This window comes from Carcharhinus amblyrhynchos, unplaced genomic scaffold (assembly GCF_965287045.1).
Source record: "Carcharhinus amblyrhynchos unplaced genomic scaffold, sCarAmb.v2.hapA scaffold_633, whole genome shotgun sequence".
NCBI classification, from domain to species: Eukaryota; Metazoa; Chordata; class Chondrichthyes; order Carcharhiniformes; family Carcharhinidae; genus Carcharhinus; species Carcharhinus amblyrhynchos.
The window spans coordinates 36,772-64,582 of NW_027650373.1; the positions used below are offsets into that span (position 1 = coordinate 36,772).

General features: G+C 55.4%; 1 protein-coding gene across 3 annotated transcripts; it reads right to left on the minus strand.

Annotated features, from left to right (window-relative positions):
- Positions 1-727: 727 nt before the first annotated feature.
- Positions 728-27,375, minus strand: rela (RELA proto-oncogene, NF-kB subunit a). 3 transcript variants are annotated; one of them, XM_080184242.1, is made up of 11 exons: positions 27,358-27,375; positions 17,689-17,733; positions 16,132-16,265; positions 13,473-13,618; positions 11,843-11,934; positions 7,471-7,611; positions 6,937-7,041; positions 6,564-6,779; positions 3,718-3,795; positions 3,419-3,517; positions 728-2,056 (listed from the first exon to the last, which is right to left on the minus strand). In XM_080184242.1, exons 1-11 carry the CDS (start codon positions 27,362-27,364, stop codon positions 1,236-1,238), a joined length of 1,884 nt encoding a protein of 627 aa, XP_080040368.1. In that variant the 5' UTR covers positions 27,365-27,375; the 3' UTR covers positions 728-1,235. The 3 variants fall into 3 exon arrangements, with proteins under 3 accessions (XP_080040368.1, XP_080040369.1, XP_080040367.1); XM_080184243.1 differs by having other exon boundaries at positions 6,564-6,776; positions 16,132-16,268; positions 27,358-27,370; XM_080184241.1 differs by having other exon boundaries at positions 16,132-16,268; positions 27,358-27,370.
- Between the last annotated feature and the right edge of the window lie 436 nt (positions 27,376-27,811).

Genomic DNA, 27,811 nt, shown 5'->3' on the forward strand with positions numbered 1-27,811 from the left:
CCCCATCATTTACAATTCTCTGACTATTGATGGAGAATCTGTAATTGCGTGTTTGGGACAGAGATTAACATGTTCAATGTCACAAAACCAGCTCCACAAAATGGCCACCTCGGGGCCCATGATAAGGCTGGACTCTTCCCTGTGTCCCTCAGCAAAGGCCACCTCCAGTTCAGTAAAGTAAATGTACAGAGGAGCACTTATTACAGTTATTATTTATCTACAATATAACTTGGATTGGCAAAAGAAAACTTCCTTGCTCACTTACAGTTGCAATGTCTTGTTCAGAGGAAGGGTGGGGCAGGGTGGGGTGAGGAAGGTGGGGTAGGGTGGGGAGAGGTTTAGGAAAGAGATTCCAGACCTCCCACCCTGGGCTGCCGAAAGCAAGGCCAGTAATAGGATGGGGGAGAAGTGGAGAGAGAGAGAGAGAGGGGACAGGGAAAGGAGAGAGAAGTCTTACAACACCAGATTAAAGTCCAACAGGTCTATCTGGAACCACAAGCTTTCGGAGCGCTGCCCCTTCGTCAGGTGAGCCACTTACCTGATGGAGCAGTGCTCCAAAAGCTCGTGATTCCAAACAAACCTGTTGGACTTTAACCTGGTATTGTGAGACTTCTGACTGTGCCCATCTCAACCCAACACCGGCATCTCCACATCATGAGGAGAAAGAAAGAGAAGTGGGAGAAGGGGGGAGAGAGAGAGGGACAGAGGGGAGGGAGAGAGGGAAAAGGAGAGAGACAGAGGAGGAGGGGAGAAAGGGAGAGAGACAGAGGAGGAGGGGAGAAAGGGAGAGAGACAGAGGAGGAGGGGAGAAAGGGAGAGAGACAGAGGAGGAGGGGAGAAAGGGAGAGAGACAGAGGAGGAGGGGAGAAAGGGAGAGAGACAGAGGAGGAGGGGAGAAAGGGAGAGAGACAGAGGAGGAGGGGAGAAAGGGAGAGAGACAGAGGAGGAGGGGAGAAAGGGAGAGAGACAGAGGAGGAGGGGAGAAAGGGAGAGAGACAGAGGAGGAGGGGAGAAAGGGAGAGAGAGCAAGGAACAAAGAGGAGATGGGGGGAAGAGAGAGATAGAAAGGAGTGGGGGAGAAGGAGAGAGAGAGGGGAGAAAGAGAGAGGAGGAGAAGAAGCGGAGGGAGAAGGGGGAATGGAAAGGAAGGGGAGGGGAGGGAGACTGAAGATGACGATGAGAACTTGAGGCTGGAGGCCTGGATGAAGGAAGCAGGGAGTGGGAGAATCTGCTCCCTATTGGGCCTCGTAGATCTTGTTAATCTCGGAGGAGTTCATCAGCTCAAAGCTTTGGGAAAAGAGAGACATGAGGTGATCATCCTCCGAGTTATCGGGTAGGAAGGTGACAGACTCCAGGTCCCCGTTCAGATTGGCCTCTCCTGCCTGTGTTTTCTCCTCCTCCTGGCTGCTGGCCATCAACTTCAGGATGTCCGGTGAGTAACTCATCAGCGTGCTCGCGTGCAGGTTACTGGACAGGGCGTCCTGCCCAAAGTCCGCCGTGGCCAACACTGCCCTGGGGGGGTTGGCCGCTGCCCCCGACGGTGCCAGAGGCTGGGCGTTGGCCATCTCCTGCCGCAGCATCTCACGGAAATCCACCGTGTCGATGGAGCCCAGGCTGACGCACTCACCCTCCTGGCCCAGGAGGGCTGCTTCATCCAGGAACTGATCCATGGAGTGGGGCCCTTCACCCAGGTACAGCTCCGGTTTCACCAGGCCAGTGCCAGCGGCGCCGGTGGTGGTGGTGGTGGGTGCGGGGGCCACCCCTGCCCCTCCCCCCTCCTGCCCCAGCTGGAAGGAGGCACCAAAGAGATCGGTGACGTCGATGGTGGAGAAAGTGCTGGACACGTTGGCCACGTCCGGTGCCTTGTTGGGAAAGGTCAGGGGCCCAGCCCGGGCATCCGTCACCGGGGGCAAATAGTAGGGCTGCTGGGGAACGGGGGCTTGCACTGGGGGGGCCGGGGCGGGCACTTGCTGGTGGCAGGCCGAGTAACGGTCAAGCGGCTGGTATCCGTGTCCGGTCAGTGCGGTACCTCCCAGGATGTCCGGAGCTGTCCCGCCTGGAGAGACACAGAAAATAAAGGAGACCCTCGTCAACCGAACCTCCATAACGGTGCCGCACGACCCCCCCCACCCCCACCCCCACCCAACCCCAACCACCCTCATCAACCGAACCTCCATAACGGTGCCGCACGACCCCCCCCTGCACCCCCACCCAACCCCAACCACCCTCGTCAACCGAACCTCCATAACGGTGCCGCACGACCCCCCCCCCCGCACCCCCCACCCAACCCCAACCACCCTCATCAACCGAACCTCCATAACGGTGCCGCACGACCCCCCCCCCACCCCCACCCCCCCCCCAACCCCGACCACCCTCGTCAACCGAACCTCCATAACGGTGCCGCACGACCCCCCCCCTGCACCCCCACCCAACCCCAACCACCCTCATCAACTGAACCTCCATAACGGTGCCGCACGACCCCCCCCCACCCCCACACCCCCCCAACCCCAACCACCCTCATCAACCGAACCTCCATAACGGTGCCGCACGACCCCCCCCCCACCCCCACCCCCCCCCCAACCCCAACCACCCTCATCAACCGAACCTCCATAACGGTGCCGCACGACCCCCCCCGCCCAACAACAACCCCCCGCCCAACAACAACCACCCCCCCAACCCCACCCAACAACAACCACATCCCCACCCCCACCCAATAACAACCACCCCACCACCCCGACTGCTGCGACCCCCCCCCCAACATCCACAATCCCCCCACCACCACCCCGACCACCGCAACACCCCCCCCACCACCACCCTGACCGCCGCGACCCCCCCACCACCACCCTGACCGCCGCGACCCCCCCCCACCACCACCCTGACCGCCGCGACCCCCCCCCACCACCACCCTGACCGCCGCGACCCCCCCCCACCACCACCCTGACCGCCGCGACCCCCCCCCACCACCACCCTGACCGCCGCGACCCCCCCCCACCACCACCCTGACCACCGCGACCCCCCCCCACCACCACCCTGACCACCGCGACCCCCCCCCACCACCACCCTGACCACCGCGACCCCCCCCCACCACCACCCTGACCACCGCGACCCCCCCCCACCACCACCCTGACCACCGCGACCCCCCCCCACCACCACCCTGACCACCGCGACCCCCCCCCACCACCACCCTGACCACCGCGACCCCCCCCCACCACCACCCTGACCACCGCGACCCCCCCCCACCACCACCCTGACCACCGCGACCCCCCCCCACCACCACCCCGACCGCCGCAACACCCCCCCACACCACCACCGCGACCCCCCCCACCACCACCCTGACCACCGCAACACCCCCCCACACCACCACAATCCCCCCCCCACCACCACCCACCAAAGGGCTGGGAAAGTACAGACAGCGCACCTCGGGGCTCCATCTTCTCGAACATCTTGGCGGCTGTCCCTCTGCTGTTGCCGACGGCTCGGTGGGGTGTGGCGATCGGCCTCTGAGCGGGGGGCGTCCCTGGGGAACGGAGGGGGGGGGGGGCGGTGCGGGAGAGAAAGAGGGGCCACAAATTAACTCAGGAAGGCGAGACTGACAACCAATAACTCGCGCGCGCACGCACACACACACACACACACACACACACAATTACCCAGACATTCCCGGCAGGTTAAAATAGAACCGCAGAGTTGAAAAGGGAGGAAGGAGGCTGTCCTCACCCTGCAGGTTACATTTCTGTAGCATGTTCATGAACTCGATGTGTGTCTTGCGCCGCTTTTCCTGGGTACCGTATGGATCTGTTTTAAAAGAAAGGAGGAACAAAGAGAGAGAGAGATGATGTTTGGGACAGCACTGATTCCCCTGGTGTAGCCCAGGGCAGCCAACATCACGTTCCATTCGCCAGGCAGCTCCCCCAAACCTGCTGTTCCTGGGACCACACCGCTCCCCAGCTCCCACCCCTCACACAGCAGCACCCTGCCAAGAATGGCCCCGTGTCAAAGTGCCACCCAGCAGCCTTTAGACAGCACGTGTGAGCAGCACGGTGACACAGTGGGTTAACACTGCTGTCTCACAGTGCCAGGGACCCGGGTTCGATTCCCGGGGACACGGTGACACAGTGGGTTAACACTGCTGTCTCACAGAGCCAGGGACCCGGGTTCGATTCCCGGGGGCACGGTGACACAGTGGGTTAACACTGCTGTCTCACAGTGCCAGGGACCCGGGTTCGATTCCCGGGGACACGGTGACACAGTGGGTTAACACTGCTGTCTCACAGCGCCAGGGACCCGGGTTCGATTCCCGGGGGCACGGTGACACAGTGGGTTAACACTGCTGTCTCACAGTGCCAGGGACCCGGGTTCGATTCCCGGGGACACGGTGACACAGTGGGTTAACACTGCTGTCTCACAGAGCCAGGGACCCGGGTTCGATTCCCGGGGGCACGGTGACACAGTGGGTTAACACTGCTGTCTCACAGAGCCAGGGACCCGGGTTCGATTCCCGGGGGCACGGTGACACAGTGGGTTAACACTGCTGTCTCACAGCGCCAGGGACCCGGGTTCGATTCCCGGGGACACGGTGACACAGTGGGTTAACACTGCTGTCTCACAGCGCCAGGGACCCGGGTTCGATTCCCGGGGACACGGTGACACAGTGGGTTAACACTGCTGCCTCTCAGCGCCAGGGACCCGGGTTCGATTCCCGGGGGCACGGTGACACAGTGGGTTAACACTGCTGTCTCACAGCGCCAGGGACCCGGGTTCGATTCCCGGGGACACGGTGACACAGTGGGTTAACACTGCTGCCTCACAGCGCCAGGGACCCGGGTTCGATTCCCGGGGGCACGGTGACACAGTGGGTTAACACTGCTGCCTCACAGCGCCAGGGACCCGGGTTCGATTCCCGGGGACACGGTGACACAGTGGGTTAACACTGCTGCCTCACAGAGCCAGGGACCCGGGTTCGATTCCCGGGGGCACGGTGACACAGTGGGTTAACACTGCTGTCTCACAGAGCCAGGGACCCGGATTCGATTCCCGGGGGCACGGTGACACAGTGGGTTAACACTGCTGTCTCACAGAGCCAGGGACCCGGGTTCGATTCCCGGGGGCACGGTGACACAGTGGGTTAACACTGCTGTCTCACAGCGCCAGGGACCCGGGTTCGATTCCCAGGGGCACGGTGACACAGTGGGTTAACACTGCTGTCTCACAGAGCCAGGGACCCGGGTTCGATTCCCGGGGGCACGGTGACACAGTGGGTTAACACTGCTGTCTCACAGCGCCAGGGACCCGGGTTCGATTCCCGGGGACACGGTGACACAGTGGGTTAACACTGCTGTCTCACAGCGCCAGGGACCCGGGTTCGATTCCCGGGGGCACGGTGACACAGTGGGTTAACACTGCTGTCTCACAGAGCCAGGGACCCGGGTTCGATTCCCGGGGGCACGGTGACACAGTGGGTTAACACTGCTGTCTCACAGAGCCAGGGACCCGGGTTCGATTCCCGGGGGCACGGTGACACAGTGGGTTAACACTGCTGTCTCACAGAGCCAGGGACCCGGGTTCGATTCCCGGGGGCACGGTGACACAGTGGGTTAACACTGCTGTCTCACAGAGCCAGGGACCCGGGTTCGATTCCCGGGGGCACGGTGACACAGTGGGTTAACACTGCTGTCTCACAGAGCCAGGGACCCGGGTTCGATTCCCGGGGGCACGGTGACACAGTGGGTTAACACTGCTGTCTCACAGCGCCAGGGACCCGGGTTCGATTCCCGGGGGCACGGTGACACAGTGGGTTAACACTGCTGTCTCACAGCGCCAGGGACCCGGGTTCGATTCCCGGGGACACGGTGACACAGTGGGTTAACACTGCTGTCTCACAGAGCCAGGGACCCGGGTTCGATTCCCGGGGGCACGGTGACACAGTGGGTTAACACTGCTGTCTCACAGCGCCAGGGACCCGGGTTCGATTCCCGGGGGCACGGTGACACAGTGGGTTAACACTGCTGTCTCACAGAGCCAGGGACCCGGGTTCGATTCCCGGGGGACACGGTGACACAGTGGGTTAACACTGCTGTCTCACAGCGCCAGGGACCCGGGTTCGATTCCCGGGGGCACGGTGACACAGTGGGTTAACACTGCTGTCTCACAGCGCCAGGGACCTGGGTTCGATTCCTGGCCTTGGGTCACTGTCTGTGTGGAGTCTGCACATTCTCCCCGTGTCTGCGTGGGTTTCCTGTGGGTGCTCTGGTTTTTTCCCACCCTGGTTAGGGTGCATTGGACCAAGTTAAATTCTCCCTCAGTGTCACCAGGTGCCAGTGTCCTGGAGGTGCTCACGCCCCCTTTGACCAAGATCCTTACCCAACGTGAGAAAAAACACCCAAGGTGTGAGATCTCCCCAAGCACAAAATGTCCACGTCCTCCCCCATTGGCCAAAAGGCCCATCCCCCTCTCGGCCAAGAAGGCGGCCGCACATCACAGGAGTATTTGATTGGCCGTGAAGTACCCCCCCCCCCGCGGGGAGGGGGGGCAGCGAGAGGTGCCCCGTCGAGATTCCCGCTCACCTCGATCGTCCGGGAGGTACTGGAACTCCATGGCGTCACTAACTTCCTTGTCGGAGGGGCGTCGGAGCTGCATGTGGACCGTGACGGGCTGACTCAGCGACAGGTCCTTGTATGGTGGGGTCTTGAAGACGATAGCCACCTGCCGGTGCACATCAGCCTGGGAGAAGGAGCCCTTCCCTTCCCAATCGCTGGTGAAGAACCTCACCTCGATATCTTCTAATCACGGGGCAGTGAGAGAGAGAGAGACAGAGAGAGAGGGGGTTACACATGGCTTTCCACATCACTGTCCCTACCCACCCCCTGTCACTTACAAGCTGTGCTCCCAATGGGAGACACGAGATACTGTCCCCCAGACACCAATCTTCAAAATCACCTTTCTGAACTTTGTCACAGAGTAAGAAGATCTCCTCTCCGCCCTTACAGCTCCCAGAATTCTTGTTCACACGACAAATTTTCAACTCTGCTGTATTCGGGGCTCCTGAAATCAAAGATATCAAAGCTTTTAAACTCTATACAGTAAAATAAATCTCCCTCTACATCAAACACTCCCAGGACAGGTACAGCACGGGGTTAGATACAGAGTAAAGCTCGCTCTACACTGTCCCCCCATCAAACACTCCCAGGACAGGTACAGCACGGGGTTAGATACAGAGTAAAGCTCCCTCTACACTGTCCCCCATCAAACACTCCCAGGACAGGTACAGCACGGGGTTAGATACAGAGTAAAGCTCCCTCTACACTGTCCCCCCATCAAACACTCCCAGGACAGGTACAGCACGGGGTTAGATACAGAGTAAAGCTCCCTCTACACTGTCCCCCCATCAAACACTCCCAGGACAGGTACAGCACGGGGTTAGATACAGAATAAAGTTCTGTCTGAGGCTGAGACATGGATTCTCTTACTTACGGTTGTCATAGATTGGATTGGAGACAACAGGCAGCAGAGGAACATTGCAAATTCCAACCTCATTGGGAAGAAAGACTTGGAAACAAAGTCGAACGACATTCAAATCCTCCTCGGTCTCATTCAACAATTCCTCTGGAGAAACTGCAACACACACACACACATATAATAGTATTACCATCACTGAATCCCCCCACTATCAACATCCTGGGGGTTACCATCACTGAATCCCCCCACTATCAACATCCTGGGGGTTACCATCACTGAATCCCCCCCACTATCAACATCCTGGGGGTTACCATCACTGAATCCCCCCCACTATCAACACCCTGGGGGTTACCATCACTGAATCCCCCCCACTATCAACACCCTGGGGGTTACCATCACTGAATCCCCCCCACTATCAACACCCTGGGGGTTACCATCACTGAATCCCCCCCACTATCAACATCCTGGGGGTTACCATCACTGAATCCCCCCCATTATCAACATCCTGGGGGTTACCATCACTGAATCCCCCCACTATCAACATCCTGGGGGTTACCATCACTGAATCTCCCCACTATCAACATCCTGGGGGTTACCATCACTGAATCTCCCCCCACTATCAACATCCTGGGGGTTACCATCACTGAATCCCCCCCATTATCAACATCCTGGGGGTTACCATCACTGAATCCCCCCACTATCAACATCCTGGGGGTTACCATCACTGAATCTCCCCACTATCAACATCCTGGGGGTTACCATCACTGAATCCCCCCCACTATCAACATCCTGGGGGTTACCATCACTGAATCCCCCCCACTATCAACATCCTGGGGGTTACCATCACTGAATCCCCCCCACTATCAACATCCTGGGGGTTACCATCACTGAATCCCCCCCCCCCACTATCAACATCCTGGGGGTTACCATCACTGAATCCCCCCCACTATCAACATCCTGGGGGTTACCATCACTGAATCCCCCCACTATCAACATCTTGGGGGTTACCATCACTGAATCCCCCCCACTATCAACATCCTGGGGGTTACCATCACTGAATCCCCCCCCACTATCAACATCCTGGGGGTTACCATCACTGAATCCCCCCCCACTATCAACATCCTGGGGGTTACCATCACTGAATCCCCCCCACTATCAACATCCTGGGGGTTACCATCACTGAATCCCCCCCCACTATCAACATCCTGGGGGTTACCATCACTGAATCCCCCCAAAGCCTGTCCACTGGGAATCCTGCAGAGAGTAACTCACCTCGGACACAGGTCAGGAGTGTGATGGAATACTCCCCACTTGCCTGGATGAGTGCGGCTCCCAACAACACTCGAGAAGCTCGACACCATCCAGGACAAAGCAGCCCCACTCGATCGAAACGCTAACCACAAACACTCACTCCCTCCATCACCGACACACAGTGGCAGCAGTGTGTACCATCTACAAGATGCACTGCAGCGACTCATCAAGACTCCTTCAACAGTACCTTCCAAACCCACCACCTCTACCACCGAGAAGGACAAGGGGGGGCAGCAGACACATGGGGAACTCCACCCCCTGCAAGTTCCCCCTCCGAGCCACTCACCATCCCGACTTGGAAATATATCGGCCGTTCCTTCACTGTGGCTGGGGTCAAAATCCTGGAACTCCCTCCCTAACAGCACTGTGGGTGTACCTACACCACACGGGGACTGACTGATGTCCAATCACAATCCTGGAACCCCCTCCCTAACAGCACTGTGGGTGTACCTACACCACAAGGGGACTGCAGTGAGTTCAAGATGGTGGCTCCCCCACCCCCTTCTCCAGGGGCAGATAAAGAGGGGCAATAAATGATGCCCAGTTGTTAAGTTTATTTATTTGTGTTGTAAAGAGGTACACTGCAAACAAGTTTCCATCAAATTCCCCATGTCTGTCAGAATTGGTGGAATATTCCAGATGCCCCATAGAAAGCATCCTTTCTGGTTGTATCACAGCTCGGTCTGGGCTCCTGCTCTGCCCAAGACCACGAGGAACTACAAAAGGTCGTGAATGTAGCCCAATCCATCACACAAACCAGCCTCCCATCCATTGACTCTGTCTACACTTCCCGCTGCCTCGGGAAAAGCAGCCGGCATAATTAAGGACCCCACGCACCCCGGACATTCTCTCTTCCACCTTCTTCCGTCGGGAAAAAGATACAAAAGTCTGAGGTCACGTACCAACCAACGCAAGAACAGCTTCTTCCCTGCTGCTGTCAGACTTCTGAATGGACCTACCTCACATTAAGTTGATCATAGAATCCCTACAGTGCAGAAGAAGGCGGCCATTTGGCCCATCAACACTGACCCTATCCCCATAACCCCACGCATTTACCCTGCTAATCCCCCTGACACTAAGGGGCAATTTAGCACGGCCAATCCACCCTAACCTGCACATCTTTGGACTGTGGGAGGGAACAGGAGCACCCGGAGGAAACTCACAGACGTTTGATTTGATTTATTATTGTCACGTGTATTGGGACACAGTGAAAAGTATTGTTTCTTGCACACTATACAGACAAAGCATACCATTCATAGAGAAGGAAAGGGGAGGGTGCAGAATGTAGTTAAAGTAAAAGTTCAAGTTTATTTATTAGTCACAAGGAGGCTTACATTAACACTGCAATGAAGTTACTATGAAAATCCCCTAGTCGCCCACACTCCGGCGCCTGTTTGGGTTACACTGAGGGAGAATTTAGCATCGAGTCAGCACATCTTTGGACTGTGGGAGGAAACCGGAGTACCCAGAGGAAACGCACGCAGACACGGGGAGAACATGCAAACTCTGCACAGACAGTGACCCAAACCGGGAATCGAACCCGGGTCCCTGGTGCTGTGAGGCAGCAGCACTAACCCACTGTGTGAACCCGGGTCCCTGGGTGCTGTGAGACAGCAGTGCTAACCCACTGTGTGAACCCGGGTCCCTGGGCGCTGTGAGACAGCAGTGCTAACCCACTGTGTGAACCCGGGTCCCTGGGCGCTGTGAGACAGCAGCGCTAACCCACTGTGTGAACCCGGGTCCCTGGGCGCTGTGAGGCAGCAGCGCTAACCCACTGTGTGAACCCGGGTCCCTGGGCGCTGTGAGACAGCAGCGCTAACCCACTGTGTGAACCCGGGTCCCTGGGCGCTGTGAGACAGCAGCGCTAACCCACTGTGTGAACCCGGGTCCCTGGGCGCTGTGAGACAGCAGCGCTAACCCACTGTGTGAACCCGGGTCTCTGGGCGCTGTGAGGGAGCAGTGCTAACCCACTGTGTGAACCCGGGTCCCTGGGCGCTGTGAGACAGCAGCGCTAACCCACTGTGTGAACCCGGGTCCCTGGGCGCTGTGAGGCAGCAGCGCTAACCCACTGTGTGAACCCGGGTCCCTGGGCGCTGTGAGACAGCAGCGCTAACCCACTGTGTGAACCCGGGTCCCTGGGCGCTGTGAGACAGCAGCGCTAACCCACTGTGTGAACCCGGGTCCCTGGGCGCTGTGAGACAGCAGCGCTAACCCACTGTGTGAACCCGGGTCTCTGGGCGCTGTGAGGCAGCAGTGCTAACCCACTGTGTGAACCCGGGTCCCTGGGCGCTGTGAGGCAGCAGCGCTAACCCACTGTGTGAACCCGGGTCCCTGGGCGCTGTGAGACAGCAGCGCTAACCCACTGTGTGAACCCGGGTCCCTGGGCGCTGTGAGACAGCAGCGCTAACCCACTGTGTGAACCCGGGTCCCTGGGCGCTGTGAGACAGCAGTGCTAACCCACTGTGTGAACCCGGGTCCCTGGGTGCTGTGAGACAGCAGCGCTAACCCACTGTGTGAACCCGGGTCCCTGGGCGCTGTGAGACAGCAGCGCTAACCCACTGTGTGAACCCGGGTCCCTGGGCACTGTGAGACAGCAGTGCTAACCCACTGTGTGAACCCGGGTCCCTGGGCACTGTGAGACAGCAGTGCTAACCCACTGTGTGAACCCGGGTCCCTGGGCGCTGTGAGGCAGCAGCGCTAACCCCCTGTGTGAACCCGGGTCCCTGGGCGCTGTGAGACAGCAGCGCTAACCCACTGTGTGAACCCGGGTCCCTGGGCACTGTGAGGGAGCAGTGCTAACCCACTGTGTGAACCCGGGTCCCTGGGCACTGTGAGGGAGCAGTGCTAACCCACTGTGTGAACCCGGGTCCCTGGGCACTGTGAGGGAGCAGTGCTAACCCACTGTGCTGCACCACGGACGATCTTTCTGTACACCCTCGCTGTGACTGTAACTCTACATTCTGCACCCTCTCCTTCCCTTCTCTATGAATGGTATGCTTTGTATCCCGATACATAATGAATCAAATCAACGTCAACAGCAGTTTTGTCCAGCTCTTTCCGTCCTCGAGGTACTCACTGTTGAAGGGATTAACATTCTTGTTGATCCGGCTCTGGATGGCCAATGCCACCTCTCGTTTCTTCACACACTGAATGCCCAGGTTCTGGAAACTGAAACAGAGAGAGAGAGAGAGTGAATGGACAAGAAGAGACACAAACTGGTCACGTGGGAAGGCAGCTCAACAATCTCTAACCATTGCCTCATTGCACGCGTGTGCGTGCCCACACACACCGAGCGAGTAACACTCACACTCTCCCTCTACGATCTGTTATAATTCAGCCCGGTAACTCCTCAGTACTTTACGAAATCTGCAATTTCAATTTGGCTAGAATCAGCATATCTTTCACTTCAGGTATGATCCAAATGACCCAGTGGAGAGCTTTTACCAAAATTCCTTTCAGAATACATTTCGCAATAACTTCTACCAATTACAAACAAGGCGGGAAAAAGAACAACTGTGATATTGTGTAACCCTTGACAAATAGATAAAATGTTCCAACCAAACAAACCCCCTTAAACAAAACCCCTGCCACAGGTTTAGCACAGAAAACACCAATGCTCACGTGAGGCTGGAACTTTGGTTGAATACTGTAGTTCTCTTGATGCACACACAAGCTTGGAAGTCAGAACTTCCTAAAACACCAGGGAGTGAGAGAGACTCGCAGTACTAGCTAGCAAACCACAAACAGCAGAATTTTCACTCCAGGAGGGCGAGAAGCCTTGCTTCCAGCTAGCCAACAGTTTCCAATCCCAGGGAGAGAGACACACTGCTTTCAGTCTGATGCCCAAACACACTTCTAAACTAAAACTGCAATCTAAAATTCAAAAGGCAAGTCATCCCGTCACCTCACCTGTCAATCATTCTACCCCCTCACAATCTAGGGTCATAAAAATTCCGGAAAGTACCCCAGGACGTGGTGGCACAGTGGGTTAGCACCACTGCCTCACGGTGCCAGGAACCCAGGTTCCATTCCCCACGTGTCTGCTGCCCCCCCCCCACCCCGCCCGAGTCCCTCTGGGTGTTAGAGGTGGTGGGTTTGGGAGGTGCTGTTGAAGGAGCCTTGGTGAGTCACTGCAGTGCATCTTGTAGATGGTACTCACTGCTGGCACTGTGTGTCGGTGTGGTGGGGACGGAATGCTCGCGGATGGGTGCCCATCAAACGGTTCAATTCCTGGCTTGGGTCACTGTCTGTGTGGAGTTTGCACGTTCTCCCCGTGTCTGCATGGGTTTCCTCCGGGTGCTCCGGTTTCCTCCCACAGTCTGAAAGACGTGCTGGTTAGGTGCTAAATTCCCCCTCAGTGTAACCTGGACAGGCGCCGGAGTGTGGGCAATTGAGGGATTTTCACAGTAACTTCACGTAAGCTTACATGTGACAGTAATAAAAAAGCTAACACCCCAGCAATAAGAGGACAGTTTGGCAACAATAAAAACAACTACAAAGTTGCAGAGAACATGATTAAAAAAAAAATCTCTTTAAGGGACACAGGGGACACAGACCGCCCCCCCCCACCACCCCGCCGTCACTGGCTCCATGACAATTTGGTACCCCCTCCCCCTCCTCTCTCTATCCTGGAGTTTCTCATCTCCTCCCCCAACCACCCGCCCGCCCCTCTCCTCGCTCCGCCCCCACCTCGCTCACATACTGACCTGTGGATACTCCGTGCGGGCAGGTCAGCCTCGTAGTAACCGTCCTTGCAATCTTTGCCCACCAGGTCGTGAGGGTGAGGTTTATACGGCTCCTTTTTGGTTACCAGGCAGATACGGATCCTGGCTTGTCCCACATAGTTCACAATCTGTAAGAAACACACACACACAAGGACACGCACACACACACACAGGAGACGTGATTAATGACAGCTTACCCAGCTCACGTTGACCCAGATACATAGAAAGCAGGAGGAGGCCATTCAGTCCTTCGAGCCTGTTTCATTTTGATCATATTTGATTTTATTATTGTCACATTTATTGGGATACAGTGAGAAGTATTATTTCTTGCACACTATACAGACAAAGCATACTGTTCATAGAGAAGGAAAGGAGAGTGTGCAGAATGTAGTGTTACAGTCACAGCGAGGGTGTGGAGAAAGATCAGCTTAATGCAAGGTAGGTCCATTCAAAAGTCTGACAGCAGCAGGGAAGAAGCTGTTCTTGAGTCGGTCGGTACGTGACCTCAGACTTTTGTATCTTTTTCCCGATGGAAGAAGGTGGAAGAGAGAATCGAATTGAATATTCAGATTCTAGCCCCCACTCCCTCATATTCCTTTAGCCGCAAGAAGTACGTCTAATTCCTTCCTGAAACCTGTGTTTTGGCCTTAATCTTTTTCTGTGGTAGTGAATTCCACAAATTCTTTTACAGATGCCCCACAGAAAGCATTCTTTCTGGTTGTATCACAGCTTGGTCTGGGCTCCTGCTCTGCCCGAGACCGCAAGGAACTACAAAAGGTTGTGAATGTAGCCCAATCCATCACACAAACCAGCCTCCCATCCATTGACTCTGTCTACACTTCCCGCTGCCTCGGGAAAAGCAGCCAGCATAATTAAGGACCCCACGCACCCCGGACATTCTCTCTTCCACCTTCTTCCATCAGGAAAAAGATACAAAAGTCTGAGATCACGGACTAACCGACTCAAGAACAGCTTCTTCCCTGCTGCTGTCAGACTTTTGAATGGACCTACCTCACATTAAGTTGATCTTTCTCTATACCCTCGCTGTGACTGTAACACTACATTCTGCACTGTCTCCTTTCCTTCTCTATGAACAGTATGCTTTGTCTGTATAACGTGCAAGAAATAATACTTTTCACTGTGTATTAATACATGTCACATTAATAAATCAAATCTTATAGAGATTATAAAATAATGAGGGACACAGATCAGCTAGATAATCAATATCTTTTCCCAAAGGTAGGGGAGTCTAAAACTAGAGGGCAGAGGTTTAAGGTGAGAGGGAGAGATACAAAAGGGTCCAGAGGGGCAATTTTTTCACAGAGGGTGGTGAGTGTCTGGAACAAGCTGCCAGAGGGAGTAGTAGAGGTGGGTACAATTTTGTCTTTTAAAAAGCATTTAGACAGTTCCATGGGTAAGATGGGTATAGAGGGATATGGGGTAAATGTGGGCAATTGGGATTAGCTTCACGGTTTAAAAAAAAGGGCAGCATGGAGAAGTTGGCCCGAAGGGCCTGTTTCCATGCTGTAAACCTCTTTCTTTTTGATTTATTCATCGCAAACAGGCTGACATTAACACTGCAATGAAGTTACTGTAAAAATCCCCTAGTCATCCACACTCCTGTTCGGGTTACACTGAGGGAGAATTTAGCACCCTAACCAGCACGTCTTTCAGACTATGGGAGGAAAGCGGAGCACCCGGAGGAAACCCACAGAGACACGGGGAGAATGTGCAAACTCCACACAGACAGTGACCCAAGCTGGGAATCGAACCCGGGTCCCTGGGCACTGTGAGACAGCAGCGCTAACCCACTGTGTGAACCCGGGTCCCTGGGCACTGTGAGACAGCAGCGCTAACCCACTGTGTGAACCCGGGTCCCTGGGCGCTGTGAGACAGCAGTGCTAACCCACTGTGTGAACCCGGGTCCCTGGGCGCTGTGAGACAGCAGTGCTAACCCACTGTGTGAACCCGGGTCCCTGGGCACTGTGAGACAGCAGCGCTAACCCACTGTGTGAACCCGGGTCCCTGGGCACTGTGAGACAGCAGCGCTAACCCACTGTGTGAACCCGGGTCCCTGGGCGCTGTGAGACAGCAGCGCTAACCCACTGTGTGAACCCGGGTCCCTGGGCGCTGTGAGACAGCAGTGCTAACCCACTGTGTGAACCCGGGTCCCTGGGCACTGTGAGACAGCAGTGCTAACCCACTGTGTGAACCCGGGTCCCTGGGCGCTGTGAGACAGCAGCGCTAACCCACTGTGTGAACCCGGGTCCCTGGGCACTGTGAGACAGCAGTGCTAACCCACTGTGTGAACCTGGGCGCTGTGAGACAGCAGCGCTAACCCACTGTGACCTCCGACAGTGCAGCACTCCCTGGGTGCAGTGCTGGGGGCTTGAGGTCAGGTCTGCGGAGCAGTGGGGGCGGGGGGTGGGGGGACACAGAGCATCAACTGTCTAAACCAGAGCTCGGAGTGGATTGTGTTGGGAAGCGGGAGGCGAGGAGGGGCGGGGAGGGCGAGGAGGGGCCGGGAGGACGAGGAGGGGCCGGGAGGGCGAGGCAGCAGGTAAGGGGGGGGGGGGGGGGGGGGAGGGGAAGGGAGGTAGGGGGAGAGGCAGACGGGCAGTCCCTCGGCCTGCCACCTTACCTCGATGGCGGGGTACGTCCTGGTACTGTCCGTACTCTTCTCCCCGGGGATGCTCCCAGCCGAGCGCCCCTCACACTTGTACCGGAAACGCATCCCTCGCTGCTTGGGCTGTTCCAGGATGCGGATGTAGGGAGCTGCTGGCACAAATACAAGAATAAACACTGAGCGTAAAACCAACAGCCTGGAAAGAGCGAGTAACCGGAGCGCAGGGCCGCACGGTAAATAAACCACAACCACTGGCTCTGCTCCAATCATCACACCCTCAAAGAATTCCAATAGATTCATCCGGCACGCGCCCACTCAGAGAGGCCCGAGTCCCGTCAAAGACTAACCATCGAACCACAGAACATTCCAGCTCAGAAACAGGCCATTCGGCCCTTCCTGTCTGTGCTGTACCATTTTCCTGCCTTGTCCCACTGACCTGCGCCCGGCCCATATCCCCCCCCCCACACCCTCTCATCTCACCCGGCCCATATCCCCCCCCACACCCCTCTCATCTCACCCGGCCCATATCCCCCCCCCACACCCTCTCATCTCACCCAGCCCATATCCCCCCCCACACCCCTCTCATCTCACCCGGCCCATATCCACCCCCCCACACCCTCTCATCTCACCCTGCCCATATCCCCCCCCCCACACCCCTCTCATCTCACCCGGCCCATATCCCCCCCCACACCCCTCTCATCTCACCCGGCCCATATCCCCCCCCCACACCCTCTCATCTCACCCGGCCCATATCCCCCCCCCCCACACCCTCTCATCTCACCCGGCCCATATCCCCCCCCACACCCCTCTCATCCATTCACTGTCCAAGCTTTTCCTAAAAGTGAGCCCACATTTACAACTTTATCCGGCAGCTCATTCCACACTCCCACCACTCTCTGCGTGGAGAATCCCCCCCCCCTAATATTCCCTTTAAACTTTTCCCCCTTCACCCATACCCTCTAGTTTTTTTCCTCCCCTAGCCTCAGTGGAAAAAGCCTGCTTGCATTCACTCTATCGATACCCATCAAAATCTTATACACCACTATCAAATCTCCCCTCATTCCCCAGGGAATAAAGTCCTAACCTATTCAATCTCTCTCCGTAACTCAGCTTCTCAAATCCCGGTAACATCCTTGTGAACCTTCTCTGCACTCTTTCAATTTTATTAATATCCTTCCTGTAATGAGGTGACCAAAACTGTACACAATACTCTAAATTCAGCCTCACCAATGTCTTATACAACCTCACCATAACAATCCAACTCTTATACTCAATACTCTGATTTATAAAGGCCAATGTACCAAAAGCCGTCTTTACGACCCTATCCACCTGTGACACCACTTTTAGGGAATTCTGTATCTGTATTCCCAGATCCCTCTGTTCTCCTGCACTCTTCAGAGTCCTACCATTTACCCTGTATGTTCTACCTTGGTTTGTCCTTCCAAAGTGCAGTATCTCACACTCGTCTGCATTAAACCCCATCTGCCATTTTCCTGGCTGGTCCAAATCCCTCTGTGAGCTGTGAAAACCTTCCTCACTGTAATGTTATTGAGAAGTTTGTTGCAGACTTACCAGCACTGACAGAGGAGTTCCATGGTTGGAGCCCTATCTGAAACCCTACAGGGACAGAGGGGGAGAAAAGGAAGAAGGTAAGGTTACTCCAGAAGGTGTTTCCCTCCCTTTCTGTCTCTCTCTCTCTCGGACGACATCTTCAAGTTGCAAACTGCTGTGATACCCGGCTGGCTTTCTCACAGAACAAACCTCCCAAACTTCTGATCAAGGAATCTACTTTACAATCCTCAAATCCCTCCGGGAACCCCTTGCCAACTCCCCTCCCTATCCCCGTGACCTCCTCCAACCTCCTGAGGTCTCTGCACTTCCCGAAATCTGGTCTCTTTGCCCATCCACAATCCACAACCCACCACCACACCCACACACCCACACACACACACCATCACCACCACCACCCCACCCCCAGAATTCGCAAGAAACTACAAAAGATTGTGAACATAGCTATAGTAAAGAAAGCCCCACCAACGCATCTACTTTCTCAGAAGACTAAGGAAATTTGGCATGTCTGCTACGACTCTCACCAACTTTTACAGATGCCCCATAGAAAGCATCCTTTCTGGTTGTATCACAGCTTGGTCTGGGCTCCTGCTCTGCCCAAGACCACAAGGAACTACAAAGAGTCTTCAATGTAGCCCAATCCATCACACAAACCAGCCTCCCATCCATTGACTCTGTCTACACTTCCCGCTGCCTCGGGAAAAGCAGCCTGTATAATCAAGAACCCCACACACCCCGGACATTCTCTCTTCCACCTTCTTCCATCGGGAAAAAGCGACAAAAGTCTGAGGTCCCGTACCGACCGACTCAAGAACAGCTTCTTCCCTGCTGCTGTCAGACTTTTGAACGGACCTACCTCGCATTAAGTTGATCTTTCTCTACACCCTCGCTGTGACTGTAACACTACATTCTGCACCCTCTCCTTTCCTTCTCTATGAACGGTATGCTTTGTCTGTATAGCGCGCAGGAAACAATACCTTTCACTGTATGTTAACACATGTTACAATAATAAATCAAATCAAAACATTCTCTCCTCCTCCCCCCCCCAACCCAACAAGGTCTGAGCTCTGGAATTCCCTCCCTAAATCCCGCATACTTCCTCGAAGGTGACCTCTTTGACCGAACTTCTCATTGCCTCTCTGTTATGTGGGTCCGCACCTACGTCTGGCACTATATAAATGCCAGTAGTTGTTGTAGATCTCTAACTGCCCCCAGGGTACGCTCTGGACAGTTCTAGAATTCAGGATCGTGAAGCGTGTGTGCTGGGTGGGGGGGGTGCTGTTACTGTCCACAAGCAGTGGTGACCCTGCTCACACCCCCCCATGCCCCTGATCTCCGTGGTCCTACAGGTAATGTAGAATCCATATCATGAGGAAGGAGGCCATTTGGCCCATCGACACTACACCAACAACAACCCGCTCCTATCCCGCTAATCCTTCAACCTCCACATCCCGGGACACTGAGGGGCAGTTTAGCACGGCCAATCAACCTAACCCGCACATCTTTCGGACTGTGGGAGGAAACCGGAGCACCCAGAGGAAACCCACGCAGACACGGGGAGAATGTGCAGGCTCCACACAGACAGAGACCCGAGCCGGGCGCCAGTTCGAAAAATATTGGCAGTCAGTCAGAGGGCAGTGAACAAGAACCAAGAACAAAGAACAGTACAGCACAGGAACCAGGCCCTTCGGCCCTCCCAGCCTGCACTGATCATGTTGTCCTATCGAGACCAACCACCCGTATCCCTCTATACCCCATCTGTTCATGTGTCTGTCCAGGTAAGTCTTAAGTGTGGCTAATGTACATGCCTGAACCGCCTCACCTGGCAGTGCCCCCACCACCCTCAGTGTGAAAACCTTTCCCCGTACATCTCCACTGAACCTTCCCCCCCGCTTATCCTGAACTTCTGCCCCCTTGTAATTGTCATTTCCACTCTGGGGAAAAGCTTCCAACTGTTCACCCTATCTATACCCCGCATAATTCTATAAACTTCTAATCAGGTTGCCCCCTCAGCCTTTGTCTTTCCAGGAAGAATAATCCCAGTTTCTCCAACCTCTCCTCATAGCTAATACCTTCCATACCAGGCAACACCCTGGTAAACCTTTTCTGTACCCTCTCCAAAGCCTCCATTAGCTTCTGGTAGTGTGGTGACCAGAACTGGACACAGTATTCCAAACGTGGCCGAACATTTTATACAACTGTAACATCATTTGCCAACTCGATGCCCTGTCCAATGAAGACAAGCATGCCGTATACTTTCCTCACCACCATTCCCACCTGCGCAGCCACTATTAAGGATCTGTGGACCTGTATTCCCAGACCTCTCGGTGTGTCCACGCTCCTGATGGTTCTACCATTTATTTTCTGGGTCCCTCCTGAATTGGATGGAACAAAATGCATCGCCTCGCGTTTCTCCGGATTAAATTCCATCTGCCATTTCTCCGCCCGATTTTCCAGCCTATCTCAGTCCTGCTGCATCCTCTGACAATCTCCCTCACTGTCCGGAACTCCGCCAACCTTAGTCTCAGCCGCAAACTTGCAAATCAGACCAGCGACATTTCCCCCCAGTGGTTTATACAGGTGAACAGTAAGGGCAGTCAGTCAGACAGCAGTGCTATCTGTTGGAGAATGACTGAGGTTAAAGGACAATGACACTAAATTGAAAAGTTCTCCATGGTCAGGGAGGGAGACAGGGTCTCAAAATTATCAGGGGTCAGATTGAGAGCGTCCAAGAGTCTCAGGTTAATCAACTCACAACTGGTCCACTTATATATCCTGACCAGTCCACAAGCTCCAGCTTACTCCTCATAGCTTCTCATGTCTCACCTAGTCAACAGGGTTAGATACAGAGTAAAGCTCCCTCTACACTGTCCCCCCATCAAACACTCCCAGGACAGGTACAGCACGCGGTTAGATACAGAGTAAAGCTCCCTCTACACTGTCCCCCATCAAACACTCCCAGGACAGGTACAGCACGGGGTTAGATACGTAGAGGTCATGGAGGTTTACATGATAAAAACAGGCCCTTCGGCCCAACTTGTCCATGCCGCCCTTTATTTTTTAAACCCTAAAGCTAATCCCAATTGCCTGCATTTGGCCCATATCCCTCTATACCCATCTTACCCATGTAACTGTCTAAACACTTTTTAAAAGACAGAATTGTACCCACCTCTACTACTGCCTCTGGCAGCTCGTTCCAGACACTCATCACCCTCTGTGTGAAAAAATTGCCCCTCTGGACCCTTTTGTATCTCTCCCCTCTCACCTTAAACCTCTGCCCTCTAGTTTTAGACTCCCCTACCTTTGGGAAAAGATATTGACTATCTAGCTGATCTGTGCCCCTCATTATTTTACAGATCTCTATAAGATCATCCCTCAGCCTCCTACGCTCCAGGGAAAAAAGTCCCAGTCTATCCAGCCTCTCCTTATAACTCAAACCATCAAGTCCCGGTAACATCCTAGTAAATCTTTTCTGCACTCTTTCTAGTTTAATAATATCCTTTCTATAATAGGGTGACCAGAACTGTACACAGTATTCCAAGTGTGGCCTTACCAATGTCTTGTACAACTTCAACAAGACGTCTCAGCTCCTGTATTCAATGTTCTGACCAATGAAACCAAGCATGCTGAATGCCTTCTTCACCACTCTGTCCACCTGGGACTCCACTTTCAAGGAGCTATGAACCTGTACCCCTGAATCTCTTTGTTCTGTAACTCTCCCCAGTGCCCTACCATTAACTGAGCGAGTCCTGCCCTGGTTCAATCTACCAAAATGCATCACCTCGCATTTATCTAAATTAAACTCCATCTGCCATTCGTCAGCCCACTGGCCCAATTGATCAAGATCCTGTTGCAATTGGAGATAACCTTCTTCAATTCCACCATGCCACCAATCTTGGTGTCATCTGCAAACTTACTAACCATGCCCCCTATATTCTCATCCAAATCATTAATATAAATGACAAATAACAGTGAACCCAGCACTGATCCCTGAGGCACACCGCTGGTCACAGGCCTCCAGTTTGGAAAAACAACTCTCTACAACCACCCTCTGGCTTCTGTCAAGAAACCAATTTTGTATCCATTCAGATACCCCACCCTGGATCCCGTGAGATTTAACTTTTGCAACAACCTACCATGTGGTACCTTGTCAAGGTCTTGCTGAAGTCCATGTAGACAACATCAACTGCACTGCCCGCATCTACCTTCTTGTTTACTGCTTCAGAAAACTCAATCAAAACTGTGAAACATGTTTTTCCACTCACAAAGCCACACTGACTGTCCCTAATCAGACCTTGCATCTCTCAATAGCTGTAGATCCTGTCTCTCAACATTTTACCCATTACAGATGTGGGGCTCACTGGTCTGTAATTCCCAGGGTTTTCCCTGCAGCCCTTTTTAAACAAAGGCACCACATTTCCCACTTTCCAACCTTCAGGCACCTCACCCGTGACTATCGATGATTCAAATATCTCGGCTAGGGGACCCGCAATTTCCTCCCTAGCCTCCCACAACATCCTGGGATACACTTCATCAGGTCCCGGGGATTTATCTATCCAAAGGAAGTAAACCTCCCTCTACACTGTCCCCCATCAAACACTCCCAGGACAGGTACAGCACAGGGTTAGATACAGAGTAAAGCTCCCTCTACACTGTCCCCCCATCAAACACTCCCAGGACAGGTACAGCACGGGGTTAGATACAGAGTAAAGCTCCCTCTACACTGTCCCCCCATCAAACACTCCCAGGACAGGTACAGCATGGGGTTAGATACAGAGTAAAGCTCCCTCTACACTGTCCCCCGATCAAACACTCCCAGGACAGGTACAGCACAGGGTTAGATACAGAGTAAAGCTCCCTCTACAGTGTGCCCCCCATCAAACACTCCCAGTGACAGTGCGGCGCTCCCTCGGCACTGACCCTCCCACAGTGCGGCGCTCCCTCGGCACTGACTCTCCCACAGTGCGGCGCTCCCTCGGCACTGACCCTCCCACAGTGCGGCGCTCCCTCAGCACTGACCCTCCCACAGTGCGGCGCTCCCTCGGCACTGACCCTCCCACAGTGCGGCGCTCCCTCGGCACTGACCCTCCCACAGTGCGGCGCTCCCTCGGCACTGACCCTCCCACAGTGCGGCGCTCTCTCAGCACTGACCCTCCCACAGTGCGGCACTCCCTCAGCACTGACCCTCCCCACAATGTGGCACTCCCTCAGCACTGACCCTCCCCACAGTGCGGCGCTCCCTCAGCTCCCACTGGTGAGCCTGTGTATGGGTCCAGTTCGTTCTGAGGGGTTTACACCCACCAACCTCTGATTGTAAACCTATCCCAACCGATGCCTCAGACTGACCATTCTGCCCTTCCAATCCATGCTGTTTGTCCAAAAAGCCCTCCATAGAACTTCTATTTAACCTGCTGTGTCCCTCGATCACCATCTGTAAAAAAATACATTCCACAACCTTCTGTACAAAACATGTCAGCAGGTCTGCTCTGAACACATCCCCTCACAGTCATCTTAAAGGCCCCCATTTCTCAGAGCCCGCTCTCCCCACATGTAGACATGTTTGAACACATGGCTACTGTGCACTGGGAGCGTGTGGGACTTAAACTCTCAAACTTCTGGGTCAAGAGTATAATGGCACAGTGGGTTAACACTGCTGTCTCACAGCGCCAGGGACCCGGGTTCGATTCCCGGGGGCACGGTGACACAGTGGGTTAACACTGCTGTCTCACAGAGCCAGGGACCCGGGTTCGATTCCCGGGGGCACGGTGACACAGTGGGTTAACACTGCTGCCTCACAGAGCCAGGGACCCGGGTTCGATTCCCGGGGACTCGGTGACACAGTGGGTTAACACTGCTGTCTCACAGAGCCAGGGACCCGGGTTCGATTCCCGGGGGCACGGTGACACAGTGGGTTAACACTGCTGTCTCACAGCGCCAGGGACCCGGGTTCGATTCCCGGGGGCACGGTGACACAGTGGGTTAACACTGCTGTCTCACAGCGCCAGGGACCCAGGTTCGATTCCCGGGGACACGGTGACACAGTGGGTTAACACTGCTGTCTCACAGAGCCAGGGACCCGGGTTCGATTCCCGGGGGCACGGTGACACAGTGGGTTAACACTGCTGTCTCACAGAGCCAGGGACCCGGGTTCGATTCCCGGGGGCACGGTGACACAGTGGGTTAACACTGCTGTCTCACAGAGCCAGGGACCCAGGTTCGATTCCCGGGGGCACGGTGACACAGTGGGTTAACACTGCTGTCTCACAGAGCCAGGGACCCGGGTTCGATTCCCGGGGGCACGGTGGCACTGTGGGTTAACACAGACTTTTTACTGTGTTTACGCCAGTCCAACGCCGGCATACCCACATCATGACTACTATCGACACCGCAAACTGCCGGATCCAAGTGGAGAGGATCTCCAAGAAGATTGCGCATATCGACACAGACATCAAGTTTTTAAAGAGATGCAAGAAAGCAGAAGGATTCGCATTTTAATCAGTAATCTCTAAACTGTCTGTGCTTTATATGCTCTGTCTGAGGCCAGAACTCTCCATTCACCTGACGAAGGGGATAACCCCGAAAGCTAGTGAGTTTACTATCAAATAAATCGGTTGGACTGAAACCTGGTGTTGTCAGACTTTTTACTGTCTCACAGAGCCAGGGACCCGGGTTCGATTCCCGGGGGCACGGTGACACAGTGGGTTAACACTGCTGTCTCACAGCGCCAGGGACCCGGGTTCGATTCCCGGGGGCACGGTGACACAGTGGGTTAACACTGCTGCCTCACAGCGCCAGGGACCCGGGTTCGATTCCCGGGGGCACGGTGACACAGTGGGTTAACACTGCTGCCTCACAGCGCCAGGGACCCGGGTTCGATTCCCGGGGGCACGGTGACACAGTGGGTTAACACTGCTGTCTCACAGAGCCAGGGACCCGGGTTCGATTCCCGGGGACACGGTGACACAGTGGGTTAACACTGCTGTCTCACAGCGCCAGGGACCCGGGTTCGATTCCCGGGGACACGGTGACACAGTGGGTTAACACTGCTGTCTCACAGAGCCAGGGACCCGGGTTCGATTCCCGGGGACACGGTGACACAGTGGGTTAACACTGCTGTCTCACAGCGCCAGGGACCCGGGTTCGATTCCCGGGGACACGGTGACACAGTGGGTTAACACTGCTGTCTCACAGCGCCAGGGACCCGGGTTCGATTCCCGGGGGCACGGTGACACAGTGGGTTAACACTGCTTCCTCACAGAGCCAGGGACCCGGGTTCGATTCCCGGGGGCACGGTGACACAGTGGGTTAACACTGCTGTCTCACAGAGCCAGGGACCCGGGTTCGATTCCCGGGGACACGGTGACACAGTGGGTTAACACTGCTGTCTCACAGCGCCAGGGACCCGGGTTCGATTCCCGGGGGCACGGTGACACAGTGGGTTAACACTGCTGTCTCACAGCGCCAGGGACCTGGGTTCGATTCCCGGGGACACGGTGACACAGTGGGTTAACACTGCTGTCTCACAGCGCCAGGGACCCGGGTTCGATTCCCGGGGGCACGGTGACACAGTGGGTTAACACTGCTTCCTCACAGAGCCAGGGACCCGGGTTCGATTCCCGGGGACACGGTGACACAGTGGGTTAACACTGCTGTCTCACAGAGCCAGGGACCCGGGTTCGATTCCCGGGGACACGGTGACACAGTGGGTTAACACTGCTGCCTCACAGCGCCAGGGACCCGGGTTCGATTCCCGGGGGCACGGTGACACAGTGGGTTAACACTGCTGTCTCACAGCGCCAGGGACCCGGGTTCGATTCCCAGGGGCACGGTGACACAGTGGGTTAACACTGCTGTCTCACAGAGCCAGGGACCCGGGTTCGATTCCCGGGGGCACGGTGACACAGTGGGTTAGCACTGCTGTCTCACAGAGCCAGGGACCCGGGTTCGATTCCCGGGGGCACGGTGACACAGTGGGTTAACACTGCTGTCTCACAGTGCCAGGGACCCGGGTTCGATTCCCGGGGGCACGGTGACACAGTGGGTTAGCACTGCTGTCTCACAGAGCCAGGGACCCGGGTTCGATTCCCGGGGGCACGGTGACACAGTGGGTTAACACTGCTGTCTCACAGAGCCAGGGACCCGGGTTCGATTCCCGGGGGCACGGTGACACAGTGGGTTAACACTGCTGTCTCACAGAGCCAGGGACCCGGGTTCGATTCCCGGGGGCACGGTGACACAGTGGGTTAACACTGCTGTCTCACAGCGCCAGGGACCCGGGTTCGATTCCCGGGGGCACGGTGACACAGTGGGTTAACACTGCTGTCTCACAGAGCCAGGGACCCGGGTTCGATTCCCGGGGACACGGTGACACAGTGGGTTAACACTGCTGTCTCACAGCGCCAGGGACCCGGGTTCGATTCCCGGGGGCACGGTGACACAGTGGGTTAACACTGCTGTCTCACAGCGCCAGGGACCCGGGTTCGATTCCCGGGGGCACGGTGACACAGTGGGTTAACACTGCTGTCTCACAGCGCCAGGGACCCGGGTTCGATTCCCGGGGACACGGTGACACAGTGGGTTAACACTGCTGTCTCACAGAGCCAGGGACCCGGGTTCGATTCCCGGGGACACGGTGACACAGTGGGTTAACACTGCTGCCTCACAGCGCCAGGGACCCGGGTTCGATTCCCGGGGACACGGTGACACAGTGGGTTAACACTGCTGTCTCACAGAGCCAGGGACCCGGGTTCGATTCCCGGGGGCACGGTGACACAGTGGGTTAACACTGCTGCCTCACAGCGCCAGGGACCCGGGTTTGATTCCTGGCTCGGGTCACTGTTGGTGTGGAGTCTGCATGTTCTCCCCGTGTCTGCGTGGGTTTCCTCCGGATGCTCCGGTTTCCTCCCAGAGTCCGAAATACATGCGGATTATTTGGATTGGCCGTGCTAAGTTGCCCCTTAGTGTGAGGGGGATTAGCAGGGTAAATGTGTGTGGGTTACGGCAATGGGGTCTGGGTGAGAAAAATATCAATCACAATTGAACAGACTCGATGGGCCGAGTGGCCTCATTCTGTTCCTGTGTCTCATGGGATTGCGGTCGGTTCAGGCCAGTTGGGCTGAATGGCCTCTTTGTGTACTGTAAGGATTCTATGATCTATGAATACACACACACACACCACAAACACTCACATACTCACAAACACACACACACACTCAAACACTCACACACACAAACACAAACACTCACAAACACACAAACACACAAACACAAACACACACACACTCTCACACAAGCCCTGGGACTCCCCTGCTAAATCATTGCTTCCCAGCTATCTGGGTAACCCAGAGACCAGGAATCAGCCGGGGGGGTGGGGGGGGGAGTTAAGTCCCTCACCTTCCGAATCAAACACATCTTCCCCACTAACAAGACAGACACACTCTGAGAAACGACTGTGTTTCTGAAAAAAAGGAAGTCAGTTCACAAGTGGGGCCCCAGACAGGGGAGGGACCAGCAAACACACAAGCAGAAATACAAGAGAGACAGAAAGCCCTCCCGTGCCCTGGTTCCTGGCTGCTGTTATTGTTCCAGGACTGAGGTAAGAATGTATTCAGGGTTACCGGTTAGGCAGAGACTACCCTGTGATCCGGCACAGAAAGAAATACATTTACTCACCTTCCATCTGGGGTCCGCGGAGGGGGGGGGGGGGGGGAGAGAAATGATTTTGGAGGGGAGGGGAGGGGAGGGGGTGTGGTAGGAGGAAGTGAGGGTGGGGGGGGGGTGGAGAGGAATGTGGTTGAGGGGGAGGGAGGGGTATCTGTGAAATGATTCCAGAGGGAGGGAGGTGGAGAGGGGGCTGGGGAGGGAATCCCAAAGCCCCCCTGGCTCTCAATCCCACCCTGTTATTTACTGAAACTAACACGGAAATGCCCAGGGCCTGACGTCAGCTCCGGAAAGGAACCTTCTCAAATTGTTACATCGGCCTGCAACACTGTATCCAACTGGGGAGTTCCTGTCACACTGGGTTCATTCATAAAAATACACCAGCTCCCCCCCCAACAATACACACAATATCCCCCCCCCCATTAACAATACACTCAATATCCCCCTCCCCCATTAACAACACTGT

Bases quoted from the DNA above. Each gene is read 5' to 3' on its own strand.
- rela (XM_080184241.1), bottom strand. The intron at 13,619-16,131 runs GTAAGGTGGCAG...TGTTTCTTACAG, and splicing joins GGACGTACCCCGCCATCGAG to ATTGTGAACTATGTGGGACA. The intron at 11,935-13,472 runs GTCAGTATGTGA...TCTCTGTTTCAG, and splicing joins CCCGCACGGAGTATCCACAG to TTTCCAGAACCTGGGCATTC.